The sequence below is a fragment of the Microcaecilia unicolor genome, chromosome 7, assembly GCF_901765095.1.
Source record: "Microcaecilia unicolor chromosome 7, aMicUni1.1, whole genome shotgun sequence".
Lineage (NCBI taxonomy): Eukaryota > Metazoa > Chordata > Amphibia > Gymnophiona > Siphonopidae > Microcaecilia > Microcaecilia unicolor.
The window spans coordinates 198,675,218-198,692,984 of NC_044037.1; the positions used below are offsets into that span (position 1 = coordinate 198,675,218).

General features: G+C 47.6%; 1 protein-coding gene across 3 annotated transcripts in view; it reads left to right on the forward strand.

Moving 5' to 3' along the window:
- The window catches only part of SF3B1 (splicing factor 3b subunit 1), a 189,707-nt gene that overhangs the window by 162,548 nt on the left and 9,392 nt on the right, over positions 1–17,767 (forward strand). For all 3 annotated transcript variants that reach the window (XM_030209807.1, XM_030209806.1, XM_030209808.1), the window contains one exon: positions 4,725–4,941. In XM_030209807.1, the coding sequence (XP_030065667.1) occupies positions 4,725–4,941 (217 nt within the window). The remainder of the gene's footprint in view (positions 1–4,724; positions 4,942–17,767) is intronic.

The window sequence follows — 17,767 nt, forward strand, 5'->3', positions numbered from 1 at the left end:
TGTGGAAGGATGGGGCCGCTAGGCGAGCTGGGCGCCTGGTTGGTCTTAGAGGGATAGGACGCATCATTAAAGTAGATTTAAGAAAAATGATTATAATAGGATAAGACACACGCGGATTATCACGTGGAATGTGGGGGGTATTGTCACTCCAGTGAAGCGGAACAAAATCTTAACAGCGCTAAAAAGACATAAAGCAGATGTTGCTTGTCTCCAAGAGACGCGCCTATCAGACGATGAACACAAAAAACTACAGAGGATTTGAGTGGGAGAGGTGATCTCAGCATCGTCATCAGAGAGGAGGGGAGGCTTTGCCATTTTGATAAGGCAGGGGTTAGCAGCAAAGGCAGAAAGCTATTTGGAGATACTCAGGGATGCTATGTCGCGATCCACCTATGGATACAAAATCGGGAATTCTTATTAGTGAACATCTGTGGACCAAATAATTATGACCCATCATTCTATCGGGAAATAAAGCAAAAGTGCATCCCTTATAGATCGCTTAAGCTCATACTACTGGGGGATCTAAATTTGGTCTCAGACCCAGAGATGGATTGTACACGATCGGATATGACACATAGAAGAGGGGCCCGGGCTCGGGAGATACCAGCACTGATGAAATCCCTGCACTTGACAGACACGTAGCGGGCGGTAAGCCCTGGTAAACGAGATTATACACTCATGTCAAGGGTGCATGGAACCTCGTCTCGATTAGACTATATCCTTTTAGACACTAGGGCCTTCCCGTGGGTGCTAGAGGTGCAGATCGGCCCGGAGGAGATACCGGACCATTCAATGGTGTGGCTTGATCTTGAGGTCCCGGAGTTCTACCGGTCCGAAGGAGGGTGGAGATTCCTTGCATATTTAATACATAACACTGATTTCAATAAGTATCTAAGGGAAAATGGGTGGAATATAAACACCACAACAGTGTTCACGCATCACAACCACTGCTCTATTGGTCAGCGGCGAAAGCGGTGATGAGGGGGGAGATGATAGCATACATGAATAAGAGACATAAAAAACATTCGGCAGCAATATTACGGGTAGAGGCACAATTAAGAAAAGCAAAGACTAGATTTAATCATGCCCCTACAAAGAAAAATAGAGAAGCTATGTTAGAGATACAAGTTACGTTAAATACGTTACTTCAGGAAAGGCAGACCCGCTCCTCCTTTTATAATAAATATAAGCTGAAAAGATTTGGAGATCGTACAGGATCAGTGATAGTGCACCTGGTCAAGTCCTGGGGATCGCGAAGAGTGATTACAGCAATAAGAGATGAGAAGGGCAAGACTTACCATAGAAGTGAAGAGGTAGCACAAGTATTCACAACATTTTTTGCCAACTTATATAGACCTAAGAAGCCAATTGACCCTTTGGAATTACAGACATATCTCACTAGGGTGGGGATGCCCAAATTATCCAGTCAAGATCAACAAGAGCTGATGAAGCCCATAGAAGGGAAAGAATTGCAATAAATTATACGTCAACTAGCTCCCTATTCTGCGCCAGGACCAGATGGATTTTCCAGGGAGTTTTTCAAAATGTTGGCGTCGGCCCTAGTGGAGCCCTTAATAAAATTTTATGAGCAGGTGATAGGGGAGGGACAGTTCCCCCTATACTCTAATTTAGCTTTAATTACTTTGATACCAAAACTGGGGAAACCATTGGATCAGGCAAACTCATACCGACCAATATCGTTATTAAACGTAAATCTCAAGATATTAGCATAAATCCTAGCAAACCGTCTGGCTCCTATATTACCGAGTCTGATAGGGGTAGAACAAGCAGGATTTATACAGGGACGCCAGTTATTAGTGGCGATAGCTCAATCTCAGACAAGTAAAATCCCGGCGGTACTATACAATTTAGATGCTGAAAAAGCATTTGATAAGGTAAGCTGGGACTTTTTGTTCCAGACCTTAAGCTTTATGGGGTTTCAGGACTGGTATTATGAAGCCATTCAAAGTCTATATAGTGGACCAACAGCCTCGATTTTGATTAATGGAGTACGGGCGGACCCATTTGAGATAGGGAGGGGTACCCGACAGGGCTGCCCTCTATCCCCTCAATTGCGTTATTGAATTAGCGAGCGACATCACCGGAGTGACAGTAGGAGGGGAGAATATTAGAGCACTAGCATTTGCAGATGATTTAGTGGTAATTACGCAGAACCCTGAGGAGTCACAAGAGTATACTAAGATTGATGGGCGAATTTGGAGAACTCTGTGTTTACTTTAAATTTACAAAAATCACAGGCGCTGGAAATACAGAAAGGTGAAGATGAGACATGGAAGCAGCAGTTCCCACTGATATGGGTGGGTGAGAAAGTACGCTACCTGGGAGTGATTATACCCAGAGACTTGGCCAAGCTCTATACATGGAATGTAACAGTGCTACTAGAAGACTGGTGTAATAAACTAAAACTGTGGGGAGAGAATTTCCCCTGTCGTTATTGGGTCGTGTAACATTATGCAATATGATTCTTATACCAAAATGGATGTATACATTCCAATCGTTACCCTTGTACTTAAAGAGCAAAGATGAACTAAAACTGAACAGGTGTCTGCAAAACTTTTTATGGCAAGGGAAAAGACCAAGATTACTGCTGCAAAACGCTACAGATACCAGTGGAGTATGGAGGTCTGGGACTTTTAAGTGTCCGGCAATTAACTGTGGCAAGTGGGATGCACCACATCTCAGACTGGTACAGAGGCAGAGACTACTTTACAAGCTACCAACTTGGAACTGAATTTAACAGGTCGGACACACTTTAGTAGTCTGTTAGACCGTGGAGGGGGGAAGACACTCATCCAGTGTTGAAAGCGACCTCAATAGTCCCCACAGCCAAAGCTGTGTGGCGCTGGGTAAGCAAGCTTCATAAATTTTCAGCAATGACTACGCTTTTCCTGGTGATGTGCGACAACCCGGCATTCCCCCCGGGAACCTTATATGGTGCCTTTCGAAGATGGAAAAAGCAGGGAATAGCATACTTGCTACATGTCTTGACAGCGGAAGGAAAACTACAGCCTTTTGAATGCCTGAAAAAAGAATTTGGGCTTCAGGAGACAGACCGCTTTCACTATTTCCAACTCCACCATTATATAGCTAGCCTTCCAAGAGAGGACTTGACTGAGGATGTGCAAGAGGAGTTGTCCTCAGCGTATTCATTGGAAGCACAGCAGAAGGTCTCTTTGTCCTCCCACCACAAACACATTAGAGAAACCGCAGCAGAGTTAAACTTTGGAAAATATGCTAAGATGTGGACGGAGGATCTGGGGACATTGGTGACCAGTGACCTGCTTCAGACTCTCATTCTAACAATGAGGAAATCCACGGTATTTTATCATTATTGGGAACTGCAATACAAGTTTGCACTACAGATGCATATACCTCCGAGGAGAGCCTTTTATATGGACATTTCGCCAGATGGAGTATGTGGGCGATGTGGAGAGCAAGGCGCATCGATAGGACATATGTTTTGGCGATGCCCACAGATTATCTGATTCTGGAATGCACTGCTAACTATGGTGTCACAGATGTGGAAGACGGGTTGACATTATGAGGCCAAATTACTATTTGATCAACCTACCTTGAGCAACCCGAGACCAGCGGAATATCGAGATTTTGTAAGGAGAGCTATAATAATAGCGAAGAAAGTGATCCTGATACAGGTGCTGTCCCAAAAAGCACCGACGCTTCAGCAGTGGAGAATTCAAATGATACAACTATTGCGTTTGGAACGAATAGAGATGTATGCAGACCCGGTAAAAGGGGGAAAATTATTTGAGCGAAGGTGGACCCCCTTTTGGAGAACAATGACGCCGGCAGCCCGTAGTAGACTACTTAATATGTAATAACATTGGCCATTTGAAAATATACAACAAGAGACATACTCTAATTTTCCTGAGTTTAAGGGAAGGGGGGAGAAGTGGGGGGGGGGGTAGAAGAGGGGGGAGGGGATAGTTGCAGCAAAGTAAAAGAAAAGTACAGATTGTTGGTTAATATGCAGTTGTTTGTTCTTAATGTGCTAATAAAGATGATTTAAACATAAAAGTACGTGAGCTTGTAGTCCACCTCTGAACTCTAAGAAGTGAAGCTTGATCTATGTAGGATATACCATCTCTCTTGTGCTGTGGCAAAGGGAGAGGAGGTTGATTAACTAAAACTTTCTGCTTGGAGGCCCAGAATTCAAACCTACAGTTTCAAATCTTATAATCTTATAGTAATGTAGCAAGTGATATAGAATTTCAGCCTCATAACTCATTTGTGGATGAGAGATCTCCATTGGAACATGTACATACCCACAGAGAGCTGACACCACTCGCTGCAGTGCCCATTTGTCAGGATTGGTACAAATCTAGGGCCACATCATTTTGTTAGGGACTTCGCATTGTTTTGTGTGTAACTATTAGTCTAGAATATGAAATGAGACTCCCTGGTGTCATGACTAAACTCCAACAGAAGTTTTACAATATGGCCTACTGAAATTCCCCTTAGAGACCGATAATTAAGTTAAGAGAAGACTTTTTGGTTTGAGCTGTGTATTCCTCTACAGCACAGAGAATTAAAATACTACTCAGGTACATGGCAATCACCTTAAACCTCATATTGCTAGGGTAAGTTGATTTATGTTTTGTTATTTCTTAGTGTTAAAAGTTTTTAATTTGTCTACTTATTTTGCAAATTAGGAAGTGTCATATTCTTTTGTCTTTTTGTTGCAGGGACCTTGTCCACAGACAGACAGCCAGTGCAGTTGTACAGCACATGTCCCTTGGAGTTTATGGGTTTGGTTGTGAAGATTCTCTTAATCACTTGTTAAATTATGTCTGGCCCAATGTATTTGAGACTTCACCTCATGTTATTCAAGCTGTGATGGGAGCACTGGAGGGCTTAAGAGTTGCTATTGGACCATGCAGAATGTTACAGTATTGTTTACAGGTAGGAAAACGTGCTTATTAAATCACTCACAATATACCATTTTTTTTCTTGTGGTGAATTATCAGGAATGCTGTGAATGGAAATTCAGGTCAAGCATTATAAAATCTGTGAAATGAACAAATTGTAAATCATGTGGGTGGGTGGGTATATATATATATATATATATATATATATATATATATATACACTCTCTCAAACATACACACTCCGAGGAAAACCTTGCTAGCGCCCGTTTCATTTGTGTCAGAAACGGGCCTTTTTTACTAGTATGTATGTATATATGTGTGTATATATATTGTAAACATGAATGAGGTTAATTATGAAGAATTGTGAGGATGGAGCTCTCACCTCAGGCTCCCAGGTCCCTCTTTCACTCAGGGTGAGCTGGTTCTTAGTATGCAGATTTTATGCAAATTCAGATCCTACCCCTTCTTACTCGGGGTGACCTGGTTCTCAAAAAAAGCAAACAGAGTCAGGTCTTATCAACAGGATTTCTGCCATACAAATCTTTATTCAAGCCCCTGGGGCACACCTCTGTTAGCTTAAAACACTTCCACACGCTCAACAGTTCTTCCAGCTTAAAGCTGTCTTCCTGCTCAGTTCAATCTTTCAGCTTAAGCATTTCTTCCTAAACAGTTCCATCTTCCAGCTTAAGCATTTCATTTCTTCTTTTTACCAATACTTTGGGGATTCTCAACCCCAGGCCTTGCAGCCTGTTTCTCTTTCCAATCCTTTGGGACTCTCAACCCCAGGCCTTGCAGCCTGCTTCTCTTTCCAATTTTGAACACACAGTCCCACCTGGTAATCACCCAGCTCTAGACCCACAGTCTTTGCTTCTGGGACACACAGTACCTCTTCAATGTTTTAGACCACCAGTCTTTTCACCCCCAAGACATAGGGCCCAGCCAATACTTCACAGGGAGATCCTTCTGCTACCAGCCTTCCTCTGCAGCTGCTGGCTCTGCTCCTTCTCCCTACAACTCAGGAGGGGTGTTAAGTAGTTAATGATCAAACAGGAGCCCAGCCCCTAACCGGCTGCACCTGTTCCCACCTCCAGGACTCTCCCCGGTCCTAGCGACCTCCAGCTATACCTGCCCTTTACTGGCTCCCTTCAGCAACTCACCCAGCCCTTCTCCCTGGACATTTTAGGGCAACAGCGCCCTCTAGGGGTCTAACCCTGGTAGGACAGCCTCTTCCATGTTACATACCCCCACCCTTAAGATATTTGCTGCTCAACCTCAGCCACTTTTAAGCATTCTCCACTGAGGAGCAGCAAATCTTCCAAGAGGGCATCTCAAGGCTCATCCCTGTCCTGTCCCTGGGTCTCACCAACCCCCTCACCTAGGCTCCTCATCCCCCTCTTAGCACATCCCATGGCCCCGGGCCTCCCCATTCACCAGGCCTTGAGGGTTCCCACTGCAGCGGGCTCCACCTGACCCTCTTCTCCTGCAGCCCCCTCCCGCCTCTTGGGGTCCCCCAGCCATGAGCCCTCCGAGGGAGGGGTCACCTAGCTCGCCTAGGTTCCTTATCTTTCTCCTTAGCCTCACATGGCCTGGCCCTTCCCCCCGTTCCCGGAGGACCTGAGGTGCCTACCCGCAGCCGGTCCTGTCTGACCATTCCTCTGCGGCCACCTCCTACCTCCCGGGGCATCAGACTTTACCACGATCCCTCCGAGAAAGGGGTCTATACCTGACGACTCTCCTCTTAGCACCACCCATGGCCCGGGCCCTTCCCTCTCCCAAAAAGGGTGCCCGCCTTTTTACCATGCTCCCCCAGGCTGGGTCCCCTGCAGTAGGTCCCTTTCGACCCTCCCCCTGCAAGTCCCAAAACCTGGTTCATAATGTCCAGCTTTAATAGCTCCTGTCCAGCGGTAGTTGACTCTGGTGAGTGCTCTGGCCTTCTCCTCTCCGGCCTGAACTTTTCTCCGGCCTCTCCGGCCTCCAGCCTTCCTGGCCCTCCGATGGGGTGCAGCCTGCAATCACAAAAACAAAATCCAAGTGTGGCCTGTTTTCTCTCCCGGCCCCCTCACTTGTGCTGCACCTCCCTGTGTGTCCTCCTCCCCCTGCTGGGAAGGGGCATGTGGCCTCCTCCATCCCCTACAGCCACTCCCAAGCCTCCAGTTCTCACTTACGTATCCATTCTCACCTCCCCCCTAAATACCCTTTACCTGGGGTAGGTGAGCAAAGCGCTTTTGCTAGTGTTGGCCCCCTCGCTGGGCTTCTGGAACCACCACCTCTGGAACCTCCAAGAACATCTCCATCTCACGCCAACCCCTCATCTGGTCTGATCCGGAATCCGAATGTTCCCACGTGGATGTTCACTGTACATCCCACCACTGCCACCATTTGTAAACATGAATGAGGTTAATTATGAAGAATTGTGAGGATGGAGCTCTCACCTCAGGCTCCCAGGTCCCTCTTTCACTCAGGGTGAGCTGGTTCTTAGTATGCAGATTTTATGCAAATTCAGATCCTACCCCTTCTTACTCGGGGTGACCTGGTTCTCAAAAAAAGCAAACAGAGTCAGGTCTTATCAACAGGATTTCTGCCATACAAATCTTTATTCAAGCCCCTGGGGCACACCTCTGTTAGCTTAAAACACTTCCACACGCTCAACAGTTCTTCCAGCTTAAAGCTGTCTTCCTGCTCAGTTCAATCTTTCAGCTTAAGCATTTCTTCCTAAACAGTTCCATCTTCCAGCTTAAGCATTTCATTTCTTCTTTTTACCAATACTTTGGGGATTCTCAACCCCAGGCCTTGCAGCCTGTTTCTCGTTCCAATCCTTTGGGGACTCTCAACCCCAGGCCTTGCAGCCTGCTTCTCTTTCCAATTTTGAACACACAGTCCCACCTGGTAATCACCCAGCTCTAGACCCACAGTCTTTGCTTCTGGGACACACAGTACCTCTTCAATGTTTTAGACCACCAGTCTTTTCACCCCCAAGACATAGGGCCCAGCCAATACTTCACAGGGAGATCCTTCTGCTACCAGCCTTCCTCTGCAGCTGCTGGCTCTGCTCCTTCTCCCTACAACTCAGGAGGGGTGTTAAGTAGTTAATGATCAAACAGGAGCCCAGCCCCTAACCGGCTGCACCTGTTCCCACCTCCAGGACTCTCCCCGGTCCTAGCGACCTCCAGCTATACCTGCCCTTTACTGGCTCCCTTCAGCAACTCACCCAGCCCTTCTCCCTGGACATTTTAGGGCAACAGCGCCCTCTAGGGGTCTAACCCTGGTAGGACAGCCTCTTCCATGTTACAATATATATATATATATTCAGGAATATAGAGAGCAGGAATGCCTCAACCACGCAGTCAGCTTCAGAATGTTGAAGCTGACTGCGTGGTTGAGGCATTCCTGCTCTCTGTATCTATCTCCTGAATTGACATCACATACTTCCGGGTTCGTCACAAGCAGAAGTGACCAACCACACGAGATTTCTCGGCTTCAGAATGTTGGAGGTGCATTCTATTAAATAGGATTGGTTAGTTCCTTGAAGCACAGCCAGAGCTCAGTGTCCTGCACAGTAACGCTTAGACACCAGAGAGGGGGGGGGGGGGGGGAGGTATCTCTGTCACACACACACACACTCTCTCTCTCTCTCTCTCTCTCTCACTCATACACTGTCTCACACACTCTGTCTCACACTGTATCACATTCACTCTCTGTGTCACACAGTCACTCACACACTCTTGGTCTCATACACTCAGTTTCACAGAGAGTCTGTGTCTCACACACACGCTCTCTCTCGCACACACTGTATCTGTGTGAAACACACTCTTTCTCACATACGCACTTGCACACACTCTCATTCTCACACACACTCGCACCCAGACTCACTCTCTCTCACACACACTCGCACATTCACTCTCTCTCACACACAGTCACTCTCACATAAACATACACACTCCGAGGAAAACCTTGCTAGCGCCCGTTTCATTTGTGTCAGAAACGGGCCTTTTTTACTAGTATGTATGTATATATATGTGTGTGTGTGTGTATATGTATATACTAGTAAGGCAGGCCCGTTTCAATGAAACGGGCGCTAGCCAGGCTCCCCTCCGTCCCTTTGTGTCTCCGTGTGTCGCCGGCCCCCCTCCAGCCTCCGTGCGAATGTGTGACCCTGGCCCTTTTGGCACGCCCCCCGTGTGCTCCGCTTTCGATGTCATCGCGTTTTGACGCGAGGGCAGAGCAGAGCTACAGTGTAGTACAACGTTGGAGCTGAGAATGTGCTCCGCCCTGAATGTCATAACGTTTGACGCGAGGGCGGGGCCCACAGACTGTAATTTTCTGTGGCTTCAGAGCTCCGAACTTACGAACCTGGCTTCAGTGACGTCAGTGCAAATAGAACGTTGAGGGTGAGTTTTTTTATATATATATATATATATATATATATATATATGTATATATATATATATATGTATATATCAAACATATAAACGGCGAGTGACCGTACTCACTCGCAAATGCGCAGTAGAGACTTCCCTGTCTGTCCCGCCCCCGCGTCAATATGTGATGACGGGAGGGGCGGGACAGAGAGGGAAACTGCGCCGCCGAGGTTGCTACCCCTCCCCCCCCACTCGGAGTCGCCGCCGCCACCCCCACCCCTCCACCCGGCCCGGGCCCTTTCTTCCCTTCTGAACTTACACATCCATTTGCCGAACGCAGCAACGCACATCAGCTGAGCTGCCCCTTCCTTCTCTGCTTGTGTCCCGCCCTTGCTGATGTTATGTCACAGGAGGGCGGGGCCACAGGCAGAGAAGGAAGGGCCCACGGCAGCTCAGCTGATGTGCCTTGCTGTGTTCGGCAAATGGATGTGTAAGTTCAGAAGCGAAGAGAGGGCCGGGTGGAGGGGTGGCAGCGGCGGCGGTGACTCCGAGGGGGGAGTGGTGGCGACCTCGCGGGGGGGGGGGGGGGGGTTGGCGGGGGTGGCGGGGAAGGAAAACTCCAATACCAGCCCGTTTTTACGGGCTCAACGGCTAGTGTATATATATATATATATATATATATATATATACACACACACACGCCCCTTCAGAAATGGCATTTTTTCAAGAAGCAGATCGTACCTGCAAATCAAATGCCTCAAATTGTCATTGGTCCTTTATCTTAGTCTTTATTTTATTAAAAAAAAACTTCATTTAAAAATGATTAGAAATAGCAGTACTTAGCTTTTCATACAGACAGATTCACTACTAGAGAATGACGCAGGAACAGAGTTTCTCTCCTTCCCAGCGAGCTCTGTCTGCGGGAGTCAGCAGTTGAGGGAAGGCCACGGACCAAGCCTGTGGGGAATCTTCAAGGAAGACGTGAGGGGTGAGAAGGGAAGGGAAGGAGACGACGCCAGACCCGTGATAATTGCAGGGTGTGGTTTTTTTTTTTTTTTTTGCAGGGCAGTAAAACATTTTGCTTCTGCACCTGCGGTAAATGCAGCAAAAACATTTTATACTGCGTGTTCCCATCCTCGTGTCATTCTCTACTCACTACCAACATACCAAGTTTCACTAGTCTCTTTAGGGAAACTGTCCACTTTAAAAATAAATCAGTTCTATTAAATACCAATTCTTAAAATATATCCACAAATTAGTTCACCAGACTGGTTCCTACTTCATTTAAACATCATAATATCTTACCCGTCTTTAAAAAAAGCAGCAGAATTTACTACTGCATTTATAGTGAACCATGTGATAGAAGTCACATCCAATTGGTTCAAAACTCCAGCAGAACATCTGATAGGTCAAATCAGTAATGCTTAGTAAGCGACCACCATTCCAATTTGGCATTTAAACCGTGAGGATAAACAGAATTAAATTGAAAAATCCATCTTTGTTCTTTATAGTTAGGAGAGTATTCTACAATTAAATTCAAGTATATTTTTCAGTTGAGTTCTGTTTATCCTCATGGTATAAATGCCGAATTGGACTTGTGGTTTGTAGCAGCCCACCTTTTTCTGTGGTTGAGAAAAATGGGCAATAGCCAGTCCTTGAATTCCATATCTAAGTAAGCTTTCTTTCAAAGGCAAATTGTTTTGCGAGGGCTTGGATAAGTTAAGGGTTTTACAGAATCTAAGGTGCCTAAGCTCCTGGAGGATTGCATGCGAATGAGACAGATCCAGCCGGCTAGGGCTATTTCAGAGAGGCTAGACAGTATGGGCCTGGCAAAGTTACTGGTTCCCAGCACATTAGGGTCCCATTTTAGAGGTGATCCTTTTGCAGCGGTCATGGGAGGAGAGGGGATGGAAATGCTGCAGCCATGGGAGTAAGCGCTGGGAGATCTTTGAATGACCGACTTCTTGAGTCATAAGTACATAAGTAGTGCCATACTGGGAAAGACCAAAGGTCCATCGAGCCCAGCATCCTCCAACAATGACCAATCCAGGTCACAAACACCCGGCAAGATCCCTTAACGGGAGGGACCGGTGAAGCGATCCCCCCGCTGGAAGCAGAACTATCTCTCTCCCCGCCTACCTCTACGACGCCTCCTTGCCCTGCAACTGCTGTGAGTGGGACGGGGTTTCTTTCGGAATTCGGAAAGGGTGATTCCGAAGAGCACAGAGGGGAGTCCCACTCTACAAGGATATCTGCAGCTGCAGGAGAGACGGAGGTGAGCCTGGGTAAGATCTGGCTGAAGGTATTAGAAATAGAAAAAAAACCCTGAGACAATCTTCCGAAGAGGTAAAGACTCTGAATTTAAATGTACAGGAAGTGAAGAACTCTTTAGATATGGCAAAACAAGATTTTTCTTCAAAGATTGAGGCCTTACAGAGAGAGACTAAGCAAACTGACGATTTTAAAGTGGCTGTGATTAAAGTGGAAATCAGAAAGAAGTTGGAACAAGTAGAGAACTTTAATAGGAGATTAAATCTCCCTATGTTGAATTTTCCTAGATTATTGGGTGTATCCCCAAATGATATGTTCCATAGATATTTAAAAGAAAATTTGAATTTTCCTCAAGAAGTATTTCCCCCGTTGAATAAGATCTATTATATATCAAGTATGATGAAAAAGGCTGGGATAGAGAACTCAATAGATTTACAAAATGTCACAGTCATTTTGGAACAAACAACCGAAGAACCATCTGAAAGAGGGACATTGATAATTTTATTTGTATTTCAACAGGATTTAAATGCAGTAATGCGTCTTTACTTTAAATCAACTAACCTTATGTTTGCCGGCCAGAAAATCTGGCTTTATCTGGACATGACCAAGTCCACACAGGAAAAACGTAAAAAGTTTCTCTCTATGAGGTCACAAGTTCTGGAATTAGGAGGTTGTTTCCTCCTGGCTTACCCTTGTAAATGTGTCATCAGGTTAAATCAAGTAAAACATGCCTGATCAGCTTCAGTCCTTCCTAGATACTAAATAACGGTAGAGATAAGAAATATGGGACTAATGGAACCATATTTATTCTTCAAAATTGTTATTTAAAGATTGTGTTAACTTCACTAATTCCTACCCCCCCCCCCCCCCCCCCCCCCCCCCCCCCCCCGCCATTCTCATATTCTAAGGAAGCCAAGTTTTGTTACCATTATGAGGTTTTGAATGTTTCATTTTCTTGTATTCCTAATCAATGGCTGTATTACACTTTGCAGTATTATATTTCTGTGTAAGTATATAAAATTAATAAAAATTATATATCTCAAAAGTTTTGCCGTTGCGTGAGCGTTCCCGCTCAGTTTTTTCTTGTCCACGGCGAGGTGAAGAGGTTTTTCCCTGTTCGCTTCGCTGGCCCAGGAAAGAGTCTTGACAATTCTTTTTATATTTTCTTTTCTTTATATCGTTATTCGTTCGTTTAAAAAAACGGTATTTTTTCTTAGTTTTTGGTTTTTTCTAAGTTTTCTTTCTTTTCGACGCAGCTGGCCTTTGGCTGCGCAGTTGGGTTTTTCCTCTTTTGTGCCCTTTACTTTTTTGGCACGATCACGTCGTTTAATTTCACTGAAGCCATTTTTCCTTCCATGTTATCAAAGACACCCAGTGACTTCAAACGTTGTACTCGGTGCAACCGGACCATCTCAGGTACCGATACCCACGCTTGGTATATCCAGTGCCTTGGGCCTGATCATAGCCCAGCCGCTTGCAGTCTGTGTCTTTGCATGATGAAACGGACCCAAGCATCTCGAGAAGCCCAACGAGAGAAGCTTTTTGGGGCTCGGTCCGGTTCTTCGACATCGGTACCGAGGTCAGCGGCGTCAAGAGGGACGCATCGACGTTGGGAACAAAGGTAAATGCTGCGGAATGACCAACTCGTGCTGTGAGGCATCGAGTGAGTCTCCACCTATCTCGAGGCCTCCTGTTATGCAGGCCCCCCGTGACCGACCTTCGTCGGACCTGGCCCCGAGGAGACGTGAGGATTCCACATCTTCCTCATCGGTACCAAGGAGTCTCGATGACGGGCGTCGAGCAAGGTCGAAGAAATACAGTCATTGTTCTCCTTCGACACACGGTGCCGGGAGCTCCAGGGCGTTGAGGGATTCGGCACCCGAGAAGCGTTGGCGCCGAGAGGATTGCTCTCCCTCTATTCAGGAGGTGCCGATGCGTCGGTCTAGCAGCCCAGTACCTGCTTCCGAACCTCGACAGATTCTGTCACCGGCTCCTTTACCGACCCCGCAGCCTTGTCCGAAAGAGCTCTCGACGATCGCATCAGAGCCCTGCTTCCAGAGCTTCTGGAAGGGTTGCTGCGCCAGTCTGCTTCGGTGTCGGGTGCGCTTGTGCCTTCCGTACCGTCTGCTGCAGCGGCATCTGGCCCTTTGCCTGTGGTGAGGTCCCTGACCTCGGTTCCGCCTGCGGCGGCATCAGTATCAGCTGCCACCCAGGTCGAATCCCCTTCGACGTCGGTGGAGGAAGCTTCATCGGAGTCCAGGCGGGCGTTGACTTCTTGGCACAGCCATCGAAGACATCGTTCCTCGGCATCAAGGCAGGCTCCGTTTCTGACTGCTCTGAGGGATGTCTTGTCCGATATTGAAGATGAGCATTCGTGGAAGGAAGTGGAGGATCCCAGGAACTTTTCTTCTGACGAGTCCTATGGGATTCCTTCTGAACCTTCCCCTCCACTAGAAAGGAGGCTTTCTCCATCGGAGAGTACCTCCTTTGGGAAATGGCTGCGGCTATTCCCTTCACTATGGAGGTTGAGGATGAGCCGAGGGCTGAGATGCTCAAGGTCCTGGATTATCCTTCTATGCCTAGAGAGGCTGCAACGGCTCCTTTGCATAATGTACTGAAGGAAGTCCTTATGCGAAACTGGTTGTTCCCTCTGTCTAATCCCGTGATCCCTAAAAAGACTGAATCTCAATATCGGATCCACGGGGAGCCTGGATTGATGAAGTCTCAGCTTCCTCACAATTCCATGGTGGTGGACTCCGCTCTCAAAAGAGCCAAGAGTACTAGGGACTATGCCTCGGCGCCCCCAGGCAGAGAATCTAGAACCTTGGACTCCTTTGGGAGGAAGGCGTATCAGGCTGCTATGCTCGCTGCCAAAATCCAAACATACCAGCTCTTCATGAGCATTCACTTGCGGAACTTGGTGAGGCAACTGTCTAGCTTGGTTGATGCATTCCCTCCGGAGTGGGCCGAGCCTTCTCGCCAGGTGGTCAGGCAGCAGAAGGCGTGTCGAAAATTCCTGGCCAGGGGTACGGTTGACACTTTTGATGTAGCATCCAGGATCGCTGCCCAAGGTATAGTGATGTGCAGACTCTCATGGCTGCGTCTCTCTGACCTGGATCATTCGGTCCTGCAGCGGATGGCGGATGTTCCTTTCCGGGGGGATAACCTTTTTGGTGAGAGAGGATCTAGTTGACCAGCTCAAGAAGCACAATGATGCTATGGATTCTCCTGCCAGGCATCTTCTGCTACTACCTCCTCATCTTGGAGGGAAGAAGAGTGCTCCCTATTCGTGTGCTAGGCGTAGGTACACTCCAGGTTCTCGGCAGCCTGTCCAGGCTCAGTTCCAGCGCGCTCGTTCTCGTTAACAGCGTGCACCTAAGGCCTCTGCGGCTCCCAAGCAAAAGCAAGAGACGGGCTTTTGACTGGCTCCAGTTCAGCATAGCCTCAGTAAAAGTGTCTGTGCCGGATGACTGGCCGGTTGGAGGGAGGTTGATATTTTTTCACCAAAGGTGGCCTCTCATAACCTCCAACCGGTGGGTTCTTCAAATAGTCCGGTCAGGATACACCCTCAATCTGGAATCCAAACACCCAAATTGTCCACCGGGAGCTCATTCTTACAGCTCCCAGCACAAACAGGTACTTGCAGAGGAACTCTTCGTCCTTCTGAAGGCCCAGGCGGTCGAACCCATTCCACCAGGGGAAGAAGGGCTGGGATTCTATACCAGATACTTCCTTGTGCAAAAGAAAACGGTGGGGGGGGGGGGGGGGGGGTGCGTCTCATCCTAGACCTAAGGGCCCTGAACAAATTTCTTGTCCGAGAAAAGTTCAGGATGCTTTCCCTAGGCACCCTTCTTCCCATGATTCAGGAAAACGATTGGCTATGCTCTCTGGACTTAAAGGATGCTTACACACACATCTCGATACGTCCAGCTCACAGGAGGTATCTTTGATTTCGGCTGGGAACACAGCACTTTCAGTGCCGTGTACTGCCTTTTGGCCTGGCGTCTGCGCCCAGAGTGTTTACCAAATGCCTAGCTGTAGTCGCAGTGTCGCTACACAGACTGGGAGTGCATGTGTTTCCTTATCTCAACGATTGGCTGGTGAAGAGCACCTCGAAGGAGGGTGCTCTGGAGTCCATGCGAATGACTGTTCGGGTGCTAGAGCTACTGGGGTTCATCATAAATTATCACAAGTCCCATCTCACCACAGTCTAAACACTGGAATTCATTTGAGCCCTGTTGAACACTGACAGTTCGAGCTTATCTTCTCAAGACAAGGGTGGACAACCTTCTGTCCATGGTGTCCATGGTTCGAGCGTCTCAGCAGATCACGGCTCGGCAGATGTAGAGACTTCTGGGGCCCATGGCCTCCACAGTTCATGTCACGCCCATGGCACGTCTACATATGAGATCAGCTCAATGGACCCTAGCTTCCCAGTGGTATTAAGCTGCGAGGGATCTAGAGGATGTAATCCACCGGCTTTCGGAATTCTCTTTACTGGTAGACAATTCGATCCAATTTGACCATGGGGTGACCATTCCAAGTTCCTCAGCCACAAAAAGTGCTGGTGACAGATGCATCTCTCCTGAGGTGGGGAGCTCATGTAGATGGGCTCCACACTCAGGGAACCTGGTCCTTTCAGGAAAGAGGTCTGCAGATCAACCTCCTGGAATTAAGAGCGATCTGGAACGCTCAAAAGGCTTTCAGAGATCGGCTGTCCAACCGAGTAATCTTAATTCAGACAGACAATCAGATTGCCATGTTTTACACCAGCAAGCAGGGGGGCACCAGATCTCGCCCCCTGTGTCGGCGAGCCCAAAGCCACATCTGGACAGCATGTTTCTCCAAGCCACTTATCTGGCAGGCGTAAACAGTCTGGCCACTCACAAGTGGTCACTGAACGTGGGCGTAGTCCGCAAGATCTTCTGAGTGTGGGGCACCCCCTTGGTGGATCTTTTTGCCACTCGGATCAATCACAAGGTCCCTCAGTTCTGTTCCAGGCTTCAGGCCCACAACAGACTAGCGTCAGATGCCTTTCTCATACATTGGGGAACAGGCCTTCTGTTTCTGTATGCTTATCCTCCCATACATCTAGTAGGGAAGACTTTGCTGAACCTCAAGCAAGACTGCGGAACCATGATCCTGATTGCACCTTTCTGGCTGTATCAGATTTAGTTCCCTACTCTTCTGGAGTTGTCCTCTGAAGACCCGTGGAGATTGGACTGTTTTCCAACACTCAGAACGAGGGGTCACTTCTACATCCCAACCTCCAGTCTGGCTCTCACGGCGTGGATATTGAGAGCTTAGAATTTGCCTCCTTGGGTCTTTCAGAGGGTGTCTCCCGAGTCTTGCTTGCTTCCAGGAAAGACTCCACGAAGAGGTGTTATTCTTTCAAATGGAGGAGGTTTGCCGTCTGGTGTGACAGCAAAGCCATAGATCCTCTTTTGTGTCCTACACAGACCCTGCTTGAATACCTTCTACACTTGTCAGTCTGGTCTCAAGACCAATTCTGTAAGAGTTCACCTTAGTGCGATCAGTGCTTATTGCCGTGTAGAGGGTAAGCCTATCTCTGGACAGCCTTTAGTTCACTTCATGAGAGGTTTGCTTTTGTCAAAGCCCCCTGTCAAACCTCCACCAGTGTCATGGGATCTCAACGTCGTTCTCTCCCAGCTGATGAAAGCTCCTTTTGAGCCACTGAATTCTTGCCATCCAAAGTACTTGACCTGGAAGGTCGTTTTCTTGGTGGCTGTTACTTCAGCTCATAGAGTCAGTGAGTTTCAGGCCTTGGTAGTGAATGCAACTTGTATCAGTTTCATCACAACAGAGTAGTCCTCCGCACGCACCCTAAGTTCCTGCCAAAGGTGGTGTTAGAGTTCCATCTGAACCAGTCAATTGTCTTGCCAACTTTCTTTCCCCGTCCTCATACCCGCCCTGACGAAAGCAGTTTGCACACCTTGGACTGCAAGAGAGCATTGGCCTTTTATGTGGAACGGACAAAGCCCTTCAGACAGTCCGCCCAGTTGTTTTTCTTTTGATCCCAACAGGAACGGAGTCGCCACCAGAAAACACACAATCTCCAGTTGGGTAGCAGATTGCATTTCCTTCACTTATGCCCAAGCTGGGCTGTCTTTAGAGGGCCATGTCACGGCTCATAATGTTAGAGCCATGGCTGTGTCAGTGACTGACTTAAAGTCAGCCTCCATGGAAGAGATTTGCAAGGCTGCAACGTGG